The sequence below is a fragment of the Meles meles genome, chromosome 8 (genome assembly GCF_922984935.1).
Source record: "Meles meles chromosome 8, mMelMel3.1 paternal haplotype, whole genome shotgun sequence".
Lineage (NCBI taxonomy): Eukaryota > Metazoa > Chordata > Mammalia > Carnivora > Mustelidae > Meles > Meles meles.
Window position 1 is genome coordinate 54,638,773 of NC_060073.1, and position 18,363 is coordinate 54,657,135.

Sequence of the window (18,363 nt, forward strand, 5' to 3'; positions counted from 1 at the left end):
TGTGGTAGTTTATATGTCTCTAGGAATGCATCTATTTCTTCCAGATTGTTAAATTTGGCATAGATTTGTTCATAATATGTTCTTAAAATTGTTTGTATTTCTTTGGTGTTGGTTGTGAACTCTCCTCTTTCATTCATGATTTTATTTATTTGGGTCCTTTATTTTTTCTCTTTGATAAGTCTGGCAAGTGGTTTATCAATTGTATTAATTATTTTAAAGAATCAGCTCCTAGTTTTGTTGATTTGTTCTACGATAATTTTGGTTTCTATATCATTGATTTCTGCTCTGATCTTTATGATTTCTCTTCTCCTGCTGGGTTTAGGCTTTCTTTGTTGTTCTTTCTCGAGCTCCTGTAGGTGTAGGGTTAGGTTATGTATTTGAGACCTTTCTTGTTTCTTGAGAAAGGCTTGTATTGCTATATATTTTCCTCTCAGGACTGCCTTTGCTGTGTTCCACAGCCTTAGAACCATTGTGTTTTCATTATCATTTGTTTCCATGAATTTTTTCAATTCTTCTTTAATTTCCTGGTTGACCCATTCATTCATTTTTTAAAAAATTTCTTTTCAGAGTAACAGTATTCATTGTTTTTGCACCACACCCAGTGTTCCATGCAATACGTGCCCTCCCTATTACCCACCACCTTATTTATTCCCCCAACCTCCCACCCCCTGCCCCTTCAAAACCCTCAGGTTGTTTTTTCAGAGTCCATAGTCTCTCATGGTTCATCTCCCCTTCCAACTTCCCTCAACTTCCTTCTCCTTTCCATCTCCCAATGTCCTCAATGTTATTTGTTATGCTCCACAAATAAGTGAAACCATGTGATAATTGACTCTCTCTGCTTGACTTATTTCACTCAGCATAATCTCTTCTAGTCCCGTCCATGTTGCTACAAAAGTTGGGTATTCATCTTTTCTGATGGAGGCATAATACTCCAATGTGTATATGGACCACATCTTCCTTATCCATTCCTCCGTTGAAGGGCATCTTGGTTTTTTCCACAGTTTGGCGGCCCTGGCCATTGCTGCTATGAACATTGGGGTATAGATGGCCCTTCTTTGCACTACATCTGTATCTTTGGATAAATACCCAGTAGTGCAATTGCAGAGTCATAGGGAAGCTCAATTTTTAACTTCTTAAGTAATCTCCACACTCTTCTCCAAAGTGGCTGCACCAACTTGCATTCCCACCAACAGTGAAAGAGGGTTCCCCTTTCTCCACATCCTCTCCAACACACGTTGTTTCCTGTCTTGCTAATTTTGGCCATTCTAACTGGTGTAAGGTCATATCTCAATGTGATTTTAATTTGAATCTCCCTGATGGCTAGTGATGATGAGCATTTTTTCATGTGTCTGATAGTCATTTGTATGTCTTCATTGGAGAAGTGTCTGTTAATATCTTCTGCCCATTTTTTAATATGATTGTCTGTTTTGTGTGTGTTGAGTTTGAGGAGTTCTTTATAGATCCTGGGTATCAACCTTTTGTCTGTACTGTCATTTGCAAATATCTTCTCCCAATTCGTGGGTTGCCTTTTTGTTTTGTTGACTGTTTCCTTTGCTGTGCAGAAGCTTTTGATCTTGATGAAGTCCCAAAAGTTCATTTTTGCTTTTGTTTCCTTGGCCTTTGGAGACATATCTTGAAAGAAGTTGCTGTGGCTGATATCGAAGAGGTTACTGCCTATGTTCTCCTCTAGGATTCTGATGGATTCCTGTATCACATTGAGGTCTTTTATACATTTCAACTTTACCTTTGTGTACGGTGTAAGAGAATGTTCAAGTTTCATTCTTCTTCATATAGCTGTCCAGTTTTCCCAGCACCATTTATTGAAGAGACTGTCTTTTTCCCACTGTATATTTTTTCCTGTTTTGTTGAAGATTATTTGACCATAGAGTTGAGGGTCCATATCTGTGCTCTCTGTTTCTCTGGTCTATGTGTCTGTTTTTATGCCAGTACCATGCTGTTTTGGTGATCACAGCTTTGTAGTAAAGCTTGAAGTCAGGTAACGTGATGCCGCCAGTTTTGTTTTTGTTTTTCAACATTTCCTTAGCAATTCGGGGTCTCTACTGATTCCATACAAATTTTAGGATTATTTGCTCCAGCCCTTTGGAAAATACTGGTGGAATTTTAATCGGAATGGCATTGAAAGTATAGATTGCTCTCGGCAGTATAGATATTTTAACAATGTTTATTTAGAAGGATGCTGTTTAGTCTCCCCTTGTTTGGGTTTCCAAATTTCCTCTTGTGATTGAGTTCTAGCTTCAGAGAATTGTGATCTAAAAATATGCAGGGGATGATCCCAATCTTTTTTTTTTTTAAATATTTTATTTATTTGACAGAGAGAGATCACAACTAGGCAGAGAGGCAGACAGAGAGAGAGGAGGAAGCAGGCTCCCTGCAGAGCAGAGAGCCCAATGTGGGGCTCGATCCCAGGACCCTGGGATCATGACCTGAGCCGAAGGCAGAGGCTTAACCCACTGAGCCACCCAGGCGCCCCGATCCCAATCTTTTGATACCAGTTGAGACCTGATTTAGGAACCAGGATGTGATCTATTCTGGACAATGTTCCATGTGCACTAGAGAAGAATGTGTATTCTGTTGCTTTGGGATGGAATGTTCTGAATATATCTGTGATGTCCATCTGGTCCAGTGTGTTTTAAGGCCTTTATTTCCTTGTTGATCTTTTGCTTGGATTATCTGTCCATTTCAGTGAGGGGAGTGTTAAAATCCCCTAGTATTATTGTATTATTGATCTGTTTCTTTGATTATGTTATTAATTGGTTTATATAGTTGGCTGCTCCCATGTTAGGGTCATAGATATTTAAAATTGTTAGATCTTGTTGTACAGAACCTTTGAGTATGATATAGTGTCCTTCCTCATCTCTTTTTATTGTCTTGGGCTTAATATCTAATTGATCTGATATAAGGATTGCCACCCCAGCTTTCTTCTGACGCCCATTAGCATGGTAAATTGTTTTCCACCACCTCACTTTAAATCTGGAGGTTTCTTTGGGTCTAAAATGAGTTTCTTGTAGGCAGAATATTGATGGGTTTTGGTTTTTTATCCATTCTGAAACCCTGTGTCTTTTGATTGTGGCATTTAGCACATTTACATTCAGGGTAACTATTGAAAGATATGAATTTAGTGTCATTGTATTGCCTGTAAGGTGACTGTTACTATATATTGTCTCTGTTCCTTTCTGATCTACTACTTTTAGGCTCTCTCTTTGCTTAGAGGACCCCTTTCAATATTTCCTGTAGAGCTGGTTTAGTGTTTGCAAATTCTTTCAGTTTTTGTTTGTCCTGGAAGCTTTTTATCTCTCCTTCTATTTTTAATGATAGTCTAGATGGATACAGTATTCTTGGCTGCATGTTTTTCTTGTTGAGTGCTCTGAATATATCATGCCAGCTCTTTCTGGCCTGCCAGGTCTCTGTGGATAAGTCTGCTGCCAATCTAATATTTTTAGCATTGTATGTTACAGACTTCTTGTCCCATGCTGTTTTAAGGATTTTTTCTTTGTTGTTAAGACTTGTTGATTTTACTATTAAATGTTGTGGTGTGGACCTATTCTTATTGATTTTGAGGGGGTTTTCTGCACCTCCTAGATTTTGATGCTTGTTCCCTTTGCCATATTAGGGAAATTCTCTGCAATAATTCTCTCCAATATACCTTCTGCTTGCCCCCCTCTCTCTTTATTCTTCTTCTGGCATCCCAATTATTTTAATATTGTTTGTCTTATGGTATCACTTATCTCTTCCCTCGTTGTCCAGTAGTTGTTTGTCTCTCTTTTGCTCAGCTTATTTATTCTCTATCATTTGGTCTTCTATATCACTAATTCTTTATTCCGCCTCATTTATCCTAGCAGTAAGAGCCTCCATTTTTTATTGCACCTCATTAATAGCTTTTTTCATTTCACCTTGGTTAGATTTTAGTTCTTTTATTTCTCCAGAAAGGGCTTTTATTTCTCCAGACAGGATTTCTCTAATATCATCCACTTCTTTTTCGAGTGTAGCTAGAACCGCGAGAATTGTCATTCTGAACTTTCGATTTGACATATTACCTATGTCCATATTGATTAGGTCCATAGCCTTCGGTACTGCCTCTTGTTCTTTTTTTCATGGTGAGTTTTTCTGCCTTGTCATTTTGTCCAGATAAGAATATATGAAGGAGAAAATAAATACAAAAGACCCCAGGAAAATGTGCTCTAACCAAATCAGAAGAGACCCCAAGTACTGGGGGGGAAAAGGGGGGTAAAAAGAAGTTCAGAAAAAAATATTAAATGAAGAAAACAAATAAAGAAAAATATAAAAAAAGAATATATATATATATATGTGTGTGTGTATATATATTTTAGACTGGTGACTAGAACAGGGTCACCCACTTAATTTTGGGAGTATTTCAGTCTCTTATAAGAAACTACCTCTCAAAATTTTAAAGAATGAATGAATTTTAAAGAAAGAATGAATGAAAAACATATATAAAGGTAAACACAATGAAGGGATGGAATATGACTATAAAGATGAAAAAAATTATTTTTTTTAATTTCTAAAAAAGGAGTTGGTAAGGTAAGTTGGTTGGGAGAATAACAAAAAAGAAAGTGGACAGAATTTGCTCGGTCTGGAGACTAGAACAAGCTTGGGGCTAGATTTAGGGTGTATTTTGATCTATTAGAAGAAGTTGTATCCCAAATTTTTTAGAAGAAAAAACCCTATGTGTATACAAAAAAATAAAGTTAGATGCAATGAAGAATAAAATATGACTATAATAATGAAAGTTCAAAAAAGTTTTTTTTTTTTTATGAAAGGTATTGTTAAGATAAACTAGTTAAAAAACGTTAAAAGAGGAAAGGGTAAATGTTAAAAAAATTAGCAGAAGAAAAAAAATAAAAAAATTAATTAACTTTGCAAGACTAAAGATTCATGGGGAGAAAGCCATGAATTCCATGCTTTGCTTTCTCCTCCTCTGGAATTCCACTGTTCTCCATGGTAAGTGAATTTGATCTTGGCTGGATTTCTTGTTGATCTTCTGGGGGAGGGGCCTGTTGTAGTGATTCTCAAGTGTCTTTGCCCCAGGCAGAATTGCATCATGCTTACCAGGGGCCAGGCTAAGTAATCCTCTTGGTTTTGCTTTCAGGAGCTTTTGTTTCCTGAATGTTTTCTGTAGAGTTCTGGAGGACAGGAATGAAAATGGCAGCCTCCCAATCTCTGGCCAAGAGGAGCGGAGAGCTCAGGGCCACTTTCCTCAGTGAGCCCTCAGAGAAAAGTGCTCAATCACTCCTGTCTCCCTGGCGTCTGGCTGTGCTCTGAGCTCACCCAGCCTGTGACCAAGCGTCTCTGTCTCTAGCACACAGCTCTGCCTGGAGTCTCTGAACCCCTGCAGATCCCTGAGCTCTTCCGGGGGGATCCCTTCGGATCTTGTGGGGACCCCACTCACAGAGCAGTGGCCTGTGCTATGGATTATGGCTCAAGGTAACCCTGAGCTAAGAGCTCACTCCTCAGCTCTGTCTCTGTAGCCAGCTTCCCCGCTCTAATATCTGCAAGCTCTGCAACACTCAGACACCCCGATCCTTCTGTGATCCCACAGGAACTGGGGTCACATTGTCCCCACATGGGCTTCACCCCGGCTTAGCCTCTGGAGCGATGTCCTTTAGTGGAGCAGACTTTTAAAAGTCCTGATTTTGTGCTCCATTGCTCTGACCCCTCCCCCCATGGTCTATCTTCCTGTAGCTTTGGATTCACTTCTCTGCCGGCCCTACATTTCACAAAGTGGTCGATTTTCTGTTTCTAGAATTGTTGCTCTTCTCTTCAATCTCCTGTTGAATTTGTAGGTGTTTGGAATGGTTTGATAAGCTATCTAGCTGATCTCCTGCTACCTGATATTGTCTCAACCTGCTACTGCTCTGCCATCTTGACTCCTCCTCCCTTTATAATCCCTTCTTTGTGTTGCCTGAATATTTTGAAGCTGTGAGGTCCTGACTTCCTGGTTCCAGTTCTTACTATCGGTGTGACCTGGAGCAAGTCAATTAATCTCTTTGTGCTTCAGTTTTCTTAGGTGTTAAGTAGGGTTAATAATAGTACTAACTCACAGGTTCTTCTGAAGATTAAGTGAATTAATATCTGCATATATTTTATTTTTTAAAAGATTTTATTTATTTATTTGATAGACAGAGATCACAAGTAGGAAGAGAGGCATGCAGAGAGAGAGAAAGAGGAAGGGAAGCAGGCTCCCCACCGAGCAGAGAGCCCGATATGGGGCTCAATCCCAGGACCCTGGGATCATAAGCTGAGCCAAAGGCAGAGGCTTTAACCCACTGAGCCACCCAGGTGCCTCTCTGAATATATTTCAAAACAGTGTACACACTATCTATCCCTGGTAAATACTCAATTGTGTTGTACATTATTGTTATTTCCTCAAAACAGAGTCATAATCTAGCTCACAAAAAAACCTCTCACATTAGGGCAGCCTAGACTCTCTTACTACTCTTGCTTTTGATCTATATTCTTCAGGGACTGACTAAAATCACTTTTAAAAGTGTTCATCAGTATATGCTTCTCCAAAAGCCATAACAGATTTTTTTTTCAGCATAACAGTATTCATTGTTTTTGCACCACACCCAGTGCTCCATGCAATACATGCCCTCTCTATTACCCACCACCCGGTTCCCCAAGCTCCCACTCCCTGCCCCTTCAAAACCCTCAGGATGTTTTTCAGAGTCCATAGTCTCTCATGGTTCATCTCCCCTTCCAATTTCCCTTAACTCCCTTCTCCTTTCCATCTACCTTGTCCTCCATGTTATTTGTTATGCTCCACAAATAAGTGAAACCATATGATACTTGACTCTCTCTGCTTGACTTATTTCTCTCAGCATAATCTTTTCCAGTCCCATCCATGTTGCTACAAAAGTTGGGTATTCATCCTTTCTCATGGAGGCATAATACTCCATCGTGTATATGGGCCACATCTTCCTTATCCATTTATCCACTGAAGGGCATCTTGGTTCTTTCCACAGTTTGGGGACTGTGGCCATTGCTGCTATAAACACTGGGGTACAGATGGCTCTTCTTTTTACCACATCTGTATCTTTGGGGTAAATACCCAGTAGTGCAATTGCAGGGTCATAGGGAAGCTCTATTCTTAATTTCTTGAATAATCTCCACACTGTTCTCCAAAGCAGCTGCACCAACTTGCATTCCCACCAAGAGTGGAAGAGAGTTCCCCTTTCTCCACAACCTCTCCAACACACGTTTCCTCTCTTGCTAATTTTGGCCATTCTAACTGGTGAAAGGTGATATCTCAATGTGGTTTTAATTTGAATCTCCCTGGTGGTTAGTGATGATGAGCATTTTTTCGTGTGTCTGATAGCCATTTGTATATCTTCATTGGAGAAGTGTCTGTTAATATCTTCTGCCCATTTTTTGATATGATTATCTGTTTTGTGTGTATTGAGTTTGAGGAGTTCTTTATAGATCCTGGATATCAACCTTTTGTCTGTACTGTCATTTGCAAATATCTTCTCCCATTCCGTGGGTTGCCTTTTTGTTTTGTTGACTGTTTTCTTTGCTGTGCAGAAGCTTTTGATCTTGATGAAGTCCCAAAAGTTCATTTTCGCTTTTGTTTCCTTGGCCTTTGGAGACATATCTTGAAAGAAGTTGCTGTGGCTGATATCGAAGAGGTTCCTGCCTATGTTCTCCTCTAGGATTCTGATGGATTCCTGTCTCACATTGAGGTCTTTTATCCATTTATCCATTATCCATAAAAAGAGTTTATCTTTGTGTACGGTGTAAGAGAATGATTGAGTTTCATTCTGCTACATATAGTTGTCCAGTTTTCCCAGCACCATTTATTGAAGAGACTGTCTTTTTTCCATTGTATATTTTTTCCTGTTTTTTTTCGAAGATTATTTATCCTATCATCAATATGAAGCAGTTTGTTTTTGTCCACTTTTGTCTTAGCTCATTTCAAGATTACAGAAGAAAGTGATGGCCTCAGTTCAGTGATAAATTACATGCATTACATATATTCTGTCAATATAAATCCACCAAGAAAAAGTCTGGGTCCTTGCTGTTGGTTCCTGAAGATCCTCTGTTCCCTCTCCTAAAGAGCAGTGAGCAAGACTGACAACATGGAGCAGAGGAACCAGAGTGGGAGGGTAAGTGAGTTTGTGTTGCTGGGCTTCCCAGCTCCTGCACCACTGCGGGCACTTTTATTTGCCCTTTCTCTGCTGGTCTATGTGTTGGTGCTGACTGAAAATACACTCATCATTATGACAATTAGGAACCACCCCATGCTTCACAAGCCCATGTACTTCTTTCTGGCTAATATGTCCTTCTTGGAGATCTGGTATGTTACTGTCACTATTCCCAAGATGTTAGCTGGCTTTGTTGGGTCCAAAAAGAACCAGGGACAGCTAATTTCCTTTGAGGGCTGCATGACACAGCTCTATTTTTTCCTGGGACTGGGCTGCACTGAGTGTGTCCTTCTTGCTGTTATGGCCTACGATCGCTATGTAGCCATCTGCCATCCTCTCCACTATGCTGTCATTGTCAGTGGCTGGCTGTGTGTGCAGCTGGCAGCTGGCTCCTGGTCTGGAGGTTTTGGCATCTCCATGGTCAAGGTTTTTCTCATTTCTCGCCTCTCCTACTGTGGACCCAACATCATCAACCACTTCTTCTGTGATGTTTCCCCATTGCTCAATCTTTCATGCACTGACATGTCAACAGCAGAGCTTACAGACTTTGTTCTGGCCATTTTTATCTTGCTGGGGCCACTCTCTGTCACTGGGGCCTCCTACATGGCCATCACTGGTGCTGTGGTGCGCATTCCTTCAGCTGCTGGGCGCCATAAAGCCTTTTCCACCTGTGCCTCTCACCTCACTGTTGTGATCATCTTCTATGCAGCCAGTATCTTCATCTATGCCCGGCCAAAGGCACTCTCAGCTTTTGACACCAACAAGCTGGTTTCTGTGCTCTATGCTGTTATTGTACCGTTGCTTAACCCTATCATCTACTGCTTGCGCAATCAAGAGGTCAAGAGAGCCCTACGCTGTACTCTGCACCTAATCCAGGGCCAGGATGTTAAGCATGGGAAAGCTAGCCGAGATGGGTAGAAGATGCTCTTAAACTTGGGATCTGTATCTTCTATAAAGTCCAGAGGAACTCTTACAGCCTAAATTGGGGACAAGGATTCAAAACCAACTTCAAGGAACTAATCCAAGAGAAAGAAGAGGGTTGGATTGCCAGTTGACAGCTGGATTTCTGGACAGCACTGAAGATACATGCTAGAAGTTCCCATGTCCTCTGATCTATTGTAACTTACATAGAACAGTTCATGAATCATGCATCCTGGTGGGGTGGAAAGGATTGACTGAGCAGAAGGCTGATAGCACTTCAATATTTAAATAAGCAAACAAATGCAGAACTAGTATCTCTCTAAATGGCCTTTCCTGGATTTGCCTTTGATTTACTTCTGAGTCTGAAAGTATAGAAAAGGAAAGCACAAGGATGAAGCCATTCAAGGAAGCACAGGCTTCATTACAGAATAGCATTAGGAGACTTTTGGTGAGATCTCTTCTAGCTACAAGCCAGTGACTGTAGCCTATGAGGTAGAAGGGACCCAGGTGATTATTTTAGTATGAATTACAAGGCAAGTAGATACAAAAGTGAGAATTTTTGTGTTGGCAACTTATCACCTCCTGCACTACAGAGATCTCTAGCTTCATTTCCTGATTACCTAGGTTAGTGCCCACATGGAGCTCGTGACTGATGGCAGTTGTTTATTTAATCTTCTGTCTCTATAATTAGGGAATTGTTATATCATAAACTTATAGTTTATATATTAAATGGAATCTTATGTAGGTCTTAACATAACGTGATCTACATGAGTTAATGACAGAAAAAATATCCTTAACACAATAAATGCAAATAGTAGATTATATAACAGTATCAAATGTAGCAGACTTACAAATGGATAAGGAAGATATGATATAGATTTATACACACACACACACTGAAATATCACTCAGCTGTAATAAAGGATGATGTACCATTTGCAACAACATGGATGGACCTAGAGGGCATTACACTAAGTGAAATAAGTCAGATTAAGGAAGACAAATACCATATGGTTTCACTTATATTTGGAATCTAAAGCATCAAATGAATAAACAAACAAAATGCAGATTTAGACCTATATGTACAGAGAACAAAATGATGGTTACCAAAGGGGAAGAAGGTATTGGATGAGTAAAATGGGTGAAAGGAGTGGGATATACAAGCTTTCATTTATGGAATGAAGAAGTCATGGGAATGAAAACACAGCATAGGGAAAACAGTTGATGATATTATAATAGTAATGTAGTGAGACTGATGGTAGCTATACATGTGGTGAATGTAGCATAATATACAAAGAAGTCCAATTACTATGTTGTACATCTGAAATGCACCATTGTATTTCAACGACACTCAAGTTTTTAAAATTAATTTTAAAAAAGCTTAGGATATGAGGAAGTGGAGATGCAAAGTAGGGGGTTTGGGGGTAGGAAATGAATAAATGAAACAAGATGGGATCAGGAGGAAGACAAACCATAAGAGACTCTTAATGTAACAAAACAAAATGAGGTGGCTGGAGGGAGGGGTGTAGGGAGAGAGTGTTGGGGTTATGGACATTGGGGAGGATATGTGATATGGTGAGTGCTGTGAAGAGTTTAAACCGGGTGATTCACAGACCTGTATCCCTGGGGCTAATAATACATTATATGTTTATTAAAAAAATAAAAATAATTGCTTAGGACAACCCAGCATAAAACTAAGCATAGACTTTTAAAAAAAAGCCTTGTGATGGAGATTAAGGAGGGCACATATTGCATGGAGCACTGGTGTTATATGTAAACAATGAATTTTGGAATACTACATCAAAATCTAATGATGTACTGAATGATGACTAAGATAACATAATAAAAATAATTTTAAAAATTAAAAAAAATAGTAGGCTCCATGCCCAGCATTGCCTGGCTTTAACTTATAACCCTGAGGTCAAGACCTGAACTTAGATCAAGAGTTGGATACCATAACTCACTAAGCCACCCAGGTACCTCAAATCATATGTTTTCTGAGCAAAAAATACTGTCAGACAGCACAGATGTTATACTCATGAAGCAGATGTTGGTTCTACCTGCAAAAACACATCTAAAATCTGACCATCTCAAAAGAAAAAAAAGTATCAGTCTTATTTAATTTATTTATTTAAAATTCAAATTTCTTTTTTTTTAAATTTATTTATTTCTTTTCAGCGTAAAGGAATTCATTGTTTATGCACCACACCCAGTGCTCCATGCAATACGTACCCTCCATAATACCCACCACCTGGCTCCCCCAACCTCCCACCCCCCGACCCTTCAAAACCTTCAGGTTGTTTTTCAGAGTCCATAGTCTCTCGTGGTTCATCTCCCCTTCCAATTTCCCTCAACTCCCTTCTCCTCTCCATCTACCCATGTCCTCCATGTTATTTGTTATGCTCCACAAATAAGTGAAACCATATGATAATTGTCTCTTTCTGCTTGACTTATTTCACTCAGCATAATCTCTTCCAGTCCTGCCATGTTGCTACAAAAGTTGGGTATTCATCCTTTCTGATGGAGGCATAATACTCCATCGTGTATATGGACCACATCTTCCTTATCCATTCATCCGTTGAAGGTCATCTTGGTTCTTTCCACAGTTTGGTGACCATGGCCATTGCTGCTATGAACATTGGGGTACAGATGGCCCTTCTTTTCACTACATCTGTATCTTTGGGGTAAATACCCAGTAGTGTAATTGCAGGGTCATAGGGAAGCTCTATATTTAAGTTCTTAAGGAATCTCCACACTGTTCTCCAAAGTGGCTGTACCAACTTGTATTCCCACCAACAGTGGAAGAGGGTTCCCCTTTCTCCACATCCTCTCCAACACACGTTGTTTCCTCTCTTGCTAATTTTGGCCATTCTAATTGGTGTAAGGTGGTATCTCAATATGGTTTTAATTTGAATCTCCCTGATGGCTAGTGATGATGAACACTTTTTCATGTGTCTGATAGCCATTTGTATGGCTTCATTGGAGAAGCATCACTTCTCCAATGAAGTCTTATTTATTTGTTTAAATTAGACTAGAAGGAAATTAACTGAAATGTTAGCTATAACTATGCCATGAAGCCCTTACTCTTATAAATTGCAATTTGTGACAATTTATTGTTACTGATGTATTTATTTAAATAAACATTTCTTACCCAATAATATACAAGACTTTATTCATCTGGACAGAGAGATGGTGACAGGGTATCTCGGTGTGATTTTTAGAAATTTAGTTCCTACTATTACTCAAGACCCAGAACCCTGAGTACAACAGCCTACCTGAAGCTTCTCTCTCCAGAGGTGGGAGCCTTCTGTTGTTGCTGCCTGTTTTTCCATATTTCTCTGCTGCTTAATAAAGTCTGGAAGACTACTAGCAAGTAAATTGAGCATTATTTGCTAGCTGATACTTATTAAAAATTCTAATATAATATTCATGTCATTTTGTGCCCAATTACATAACATTTTAAATATTTCATTATAATTTATTTTTTATAATTTATTATGTTATTATAATTTATATTGTAATCTATATTTATAATGACTTGATAAAAGTTCATCAAAAACACATCTCCCAACAATCTCCATAGAATAAATTTCTGTAATGTGGTTACAGTCTGGGATTGAAGTGTCATTCTATGGGCATGATTGTTGCAGCTATTATATGAACCTCCTTATAGGTTAATTCCAGTTAGTAGGAGGTAAAAACATGATATTGATTCCTTTATTGTGCTCTTCTTTATATATTGTGCTCTTTCTATAGTAAAATACATTATTTTTTGAGTTTTAAAAAACACTTCTAATTCCGAATTCAAAATGTAGAACCAATTATTTCAGGTATAGCAAAAGTTTTAAGCACAGTTTCCTGTATATACTCATTTTTCTGTAACAATGAATGAAAAGATGCTTGAGTCCATGTGAATTATAGCAAGATCAAAACTTCTCTTGACTTGGACTGCATTTTCATAATTTGTGGTGATCCAATTGCTCATATTGAATTTGACATCACAAAACCCAAGATTTTTCAAGTAAACTATTAATTGTCAGAGGAAGTATTCCTCACTCTCCATTGATGAATTAATTCTGCCCCCAACCTACATAGTGGACTTTATTTTATCCCTGTTACATTTGATCTTGTTTGTTTTAGTCCATCTTTATAGTCTGCCATTCTTTAAAACTATTGCATAGATAATATGACTCTTTCATAATTCTCTTTTGCCAGAGCAGTGTCTGGGGAAGTCTCCAGTCTCCTTCATCATTACAGAAGAGAAGAGTACTGATCCAGACTGGGTCTTTCAGGTAGCAGAGATACTCAGAGTGGTAACTCACATCTCCAGAACAAGTGAGGGGCAACATAGAGGGCTTCCATGCTAAAAAATATCTACTGGTTCCCATTAACTTTGATAAACTTAAAGTTCTTAGTCTGCCTTTCAACTTTCTTCACAGTATAGTCTGTTTTCCTTTTGGTCTCCCCCTCCCCTTTTGGATATTTTAAAAAATGTCTTGCCCAATACAACCTTGTGCATAAATTTTAGATTGTGATTTTTTTTATTAAAACTTTATAATCCAATCCTTTCATAATTTGCTAACATTTCACATTTAACAGAATTAGAAAATATCCATAAACCTTTCTGGAAAAGAGCATTTTAAAAATAACAGTTTTTCTATAGCACTGGAAACCCTATTTTGCTTATAAAGCCCTTGTAAGTATAAGCATAAGTAAAGACTGAGAAACTATCAGAAGGGACTAAGAAATGAAATACTTAGATGGAATGTGATATCTTAGAATGGATCCTGTGATGTAAAAAGGATAAAGAAAAAATGTTAAAATCTGAATAAAACCTGGAGTTTAGTTAACAATAACATACCAGTTTTGGTTTCTTACTTTTGAAAGTGCACAGGGCAAGGAAATGTGATAATATTAGGGGAAACAGAGATTTGGGGAGGAGAATATGAGAACTTTCTTTACTATCTTTAAAACTTTTCTGCAAAGTTAATATTATCACAAAATAAAAATTTTATTTAAAACAAAAACAAAAACAAATTTCATTTAAAACAGAAAAAAATTATTGGTCTTTTTATACCAAATAATTTAATAAACATTGATTGATTTCAGTGACTTCATAATATTCAAAGTTGTCCCTCTTTCCTTATGGCGATATGTACAGCAAACATTTGGCTTTTATATGTTATGCTTAAAACCTCTTTTTCAAAATTTCCTGGATTTTTTAGTCTCATGAAATTTATATATTAATGTTGTTTTATTTTGCTGATTGATAAGAGAGATGGAGTATATTTGATAAACAGTAAAACTGTACTTCTTCTTTCAGATAGCACCTTTTGGTGCTGGAAAATGTGAGTGGACAGTTTCATGCACTGCAGAGAAGTGAAGGCTTACAGCATAGGTGTTTTCATTTTCTCTTAGAATCATTCCTCAGGGGATAATTACCCTCCCTGATTTTCACGTTCCATCGTCTCATTTCATGAAGACCCAGTGGTCCCAGCCTTCCCAGAATTAATGCCAACTCACCAAATGCCTTTAGACAAAGAATATAGAAGGGTGGGGGAAAGAGCTAGAACCATCCTTCTCCATCAAATTCTGATTAGTCAGACATAGACCTTTAGACACCTCTAGGATCCAAAGTTTCTTTAGGATTTCTAATATTTTAGGCCCCGGCTTCACTCTCTTCCTCCACCTTTGGTTAATTTGGTTACTCACAGAGACACAAGTATATTTCCTGGGCCTTCATTCTGACAAAACTTCTAGCACTTGATTCTTAATTTTATGGTTACTGACAACAATTAATACCAGAGTCTGTGGGCTAACTCAACTGTGAATAACTTGAAAGACAGGAGTTGTCATTTCACACTGCTCTTAGCACATAGTGCATGTTTCACAAATATTGATCAAATGACTGAAGACTTCCTGGAGTCCAAGTTTGGTGGGTGTGAACTATAGTCACTGTAGAGGCCTCATTATTCCATCATCTCACTTCTCACTATATTCTTTCCTGTGCTGGTCTCTCTACGCTGAAAGCCCTCTCACCTCATTTCATCTGATCAAATCATGGCTGTGGTTCACATTCCAACACAGGTCATTTTTTACATTTGTGTAGTTATTACCACAGAGCTGGTTTAGAATTGCTTTCCTAGGGGTGCCTAGGTGGCTCAGTTGGTTAATCGTCTGTCTGCCTTTGGTCAGGTCATGATCCCAGGGTCCTGGAATCAAGCCCCACATCAGCGAACTGCTCAACAGGAAGTCTGCTTCTCCCTCTCCCTCTGTCTGATGCTCCCCCTCCTTATGCTCTCCCTCTCTGTCCAATAAATAAATAAAGTCTTTAAAAAAGAACATATACATATTCCTTCTTTTTTATAGTTTTTTAAAATTTCTTTTCAGCATAACAGTATTCATTGTTTTTGCACCACATCCAGTGCTCCATGCAATATGTGCCCTCCATAATACCCACCACCTGGTTCCCCCAACCTTCCACCCCCCACCCCTTCAAAACCCTCAGGTTACACTAATGATATGATGTTAACAAGTGAATTATTGTTATCCCATTTTATGGGTGAATAAACTGAGGAATAGACAATTTTGTAAGGTCAAAGGTCTTAAATATGGTAGGGCTTAGATTAGAAACTTGATCTTCTGACTGCTGAGCCAAAATTTTTTCCCATAACACTACTTCCACAATATCGTCCTCTATGAGTCTGTAAAGAAATCTCTTGAATCTTTTTATAAATTCCTAAGTTGGAAAGCATCACTTCCTCATTGAAGATCCTAGAGCACATTGTACTTCTCTTTTGGCACATGTCACATTCTGTGCTCATTATAGTGTATATTTATTATTTTACTTAGAATATGACAAGTTTCTGAAGGACAGAAACCATGACTTGCATATTTTTATTCCAAAGAACATATAGCACAGTACCCTACAAATAATAAGAGTTCAGTAAAAGTCGGTTATGATTTTGTGATTAAGCAAATGAGTGTACTGGTTATCTTATTAACCCAGGTAGATTTCTTATTCTGGCCTTTGAATAACTTATTGTTGCAATATATTGCATATAGTTGTGAGAGAAAGGGGCCACATCCTACCCACAGATATAAATATTCTTTGTCCAGTTATAAACAGGAACTAGTAGGTAGATGGAGTTTAAGCTTCCCTGTCAAAATCCCCTGGACATAGTCTGAACAGCACATACAGAGTTTCCCTAGAGCCAGGATAGACTGTCAGTGAGCCTCCTGGGAAGCAGACATAGGTGAGTGTAAAATATATTCTCCTGCCTCAGCTCCAGACTTGCCTTAATGTTGCAATCCCTATCATGCAGTCTAAGCAGAAACCAGATGTGGATCTCGGGGAAGTATAAAAATATGCAAACCAGTCTGCTTTTCCATGTTTCATTGCAAATGTCTGCAAAATTTTCCACTCTTGGAAGTGAGGGCAGGTGGACCACGGTGAATGGTTGAAAGATCTAGGTGAGATTGGTTGATCTGATATCTTGATTCAAGAGAGCTCCAACGAAGATGAAGAGGGACTTGGGGGACATGGCTGCAAGCACCATGACTGGACAGGAGAAAGGGTATTGTGGAGAATGAATGGGAATACGAGATTCACTACTTCTTTACCCAAGGTTGGGGTAATATGGGGCATTATGGGATCTTTTGGATGTTGGACCACACCCAAAAGATATGTTTTCTTATTCCAGAAGAAGTCTATTGAAGTCCACATTGTCTCTTGGAAATAAGCACAAACAAGATTGTAAAAAGTTCTATAGCAATGAAAGGATTTCTTTCCTCAGATACCATAGAGGAGACCCCAGAACTTAGTGCTTTCAGTTCTGAAAACAAAGAAAATAGTAAGAGAGAATTCTTCATTGCTCTACGATACAAAATAGAACCTGCTGAGAGATCCATCCATGGCCAGAAAGTAGAAGAAAATATTAAGTAAAAAGGTTATGCTTGAATATATGAGAGCAATATACTAGGGAGAGGATTAGAAAGAGGCATGGATGCTTTGTAACTCAGAGCTCTTCAAAGATGTTATAGTCCTGTTTGGGAAATTTGGCTTCCCTCACTACCCCAGACTATAACAGAAAAAAGATGAGTAAAAGAGAGAGAGAATGAATGTCTGTGTGTTTATATGAACACATGTGAGTGAGTAGCATGTGAGAGTCTGATGTGACATAATATAGTAATAGCTAACACCTATAGAGAAAAACCATGGACCAACTCCAATGCTTAGTGCTTTCTGTGCATATTCCATTTATTTTCATAGCAAACCTGGAAGGTAAGCATTAATAAAATTATTCTATTTCACAACAATGGATCTTTAAGTCCATAATTGTTGAATATTCTCTTCAGGATGATGCACCTAGTAGCCTTGTTCTGACTCTAAAATCAATGCTTTTAACTAGTAGACAAAGTTAATTTGTGGGAAATTGTGTGGCTGGTAGTGAAAATGTGGAATGTTATACATGCCCTGAGGGAAAGTTTCTACATTCTTCCCACTGATACTAGAGAATGGGAAATCTTACTATTTTCTGCTCCAGAACAAGTTGTTTTTCTCAAGGAAAATAATTAGGTCAAAGGCACTGAAACACTAGGCCAGAAATCGCTTACTTATGAACTACTTCAGGGTGAAGGTGTTGGTTGGAGGCCTGGAGATAATGTACAATCCCTTTCCACTGAGCAAGCAGGGTTGAGCTCTGCTGATGTGTGCTGCTATGGAAAGGAGGCCATGGTGTCAGTAGTATGTATTTCAGTGCCTCATTATTCTGTTCCTTACCATGAGTTATGGCCAGAAAAGTTCTTTTCCAATGAGTCCCTGATCAGCCTCCCAGCCTCTGTGTGTCAAGTGAAGAGCATGATGGACAAATTGTTTGGCAGGAGTGAGCAATGTTCTAAAGGCAGGACCTGACCTCAGTCTTTATGGATCTTTATGGGTGAGTGTGATTTTTTTTTAATATTTTATTTATTTATTTGACAGAGAGAGACCACAAGTAGGCAGAGAGGCAGGCAGAGAGAGAGAGGGAAGCAGGCTCCCTGCTGAGCAGAGAGCCCGATGCGGGACTCGATCCCAGGACCCTGAGATCATGACCTGAGCCAACAGCAGCGGCTTAACCCGCTGAGCCACCCAGGTGCCCTGGGAGTGTGATATTTAATAGAGAGACAAATTCATTCATGTGTATTCAAAATATACCCCATGGAGCACAAATTAAAATAGTTGGGCTACCTCACAAATATGCTTTCCTCCAGCATTGTA

The 18,363-nt window shown here is 38.7% G+C and overlaps 1 protein-coding gene across 1 annotated transcript; it reads left to right on the plus strand.

Annotated features, from left to right (window-relative positions):
• The first annotated feature begins 8,117 nt into the window (after positions 1–8,117).
• Positions 8,118–9,101, plus strand: LOC123949282 (olfactory receptor 226). Its single transcript, XM_046016670.1, has one exon. It carries the CDS (start codon positions 8,118–8,120, stop codon positions 9,099–9,101), a length of 984 nt encoding a protein of 327 aa, XP_045872626.1.
• Positions 9,102–18,363: the final 9,262 nt, after the last annotated feature.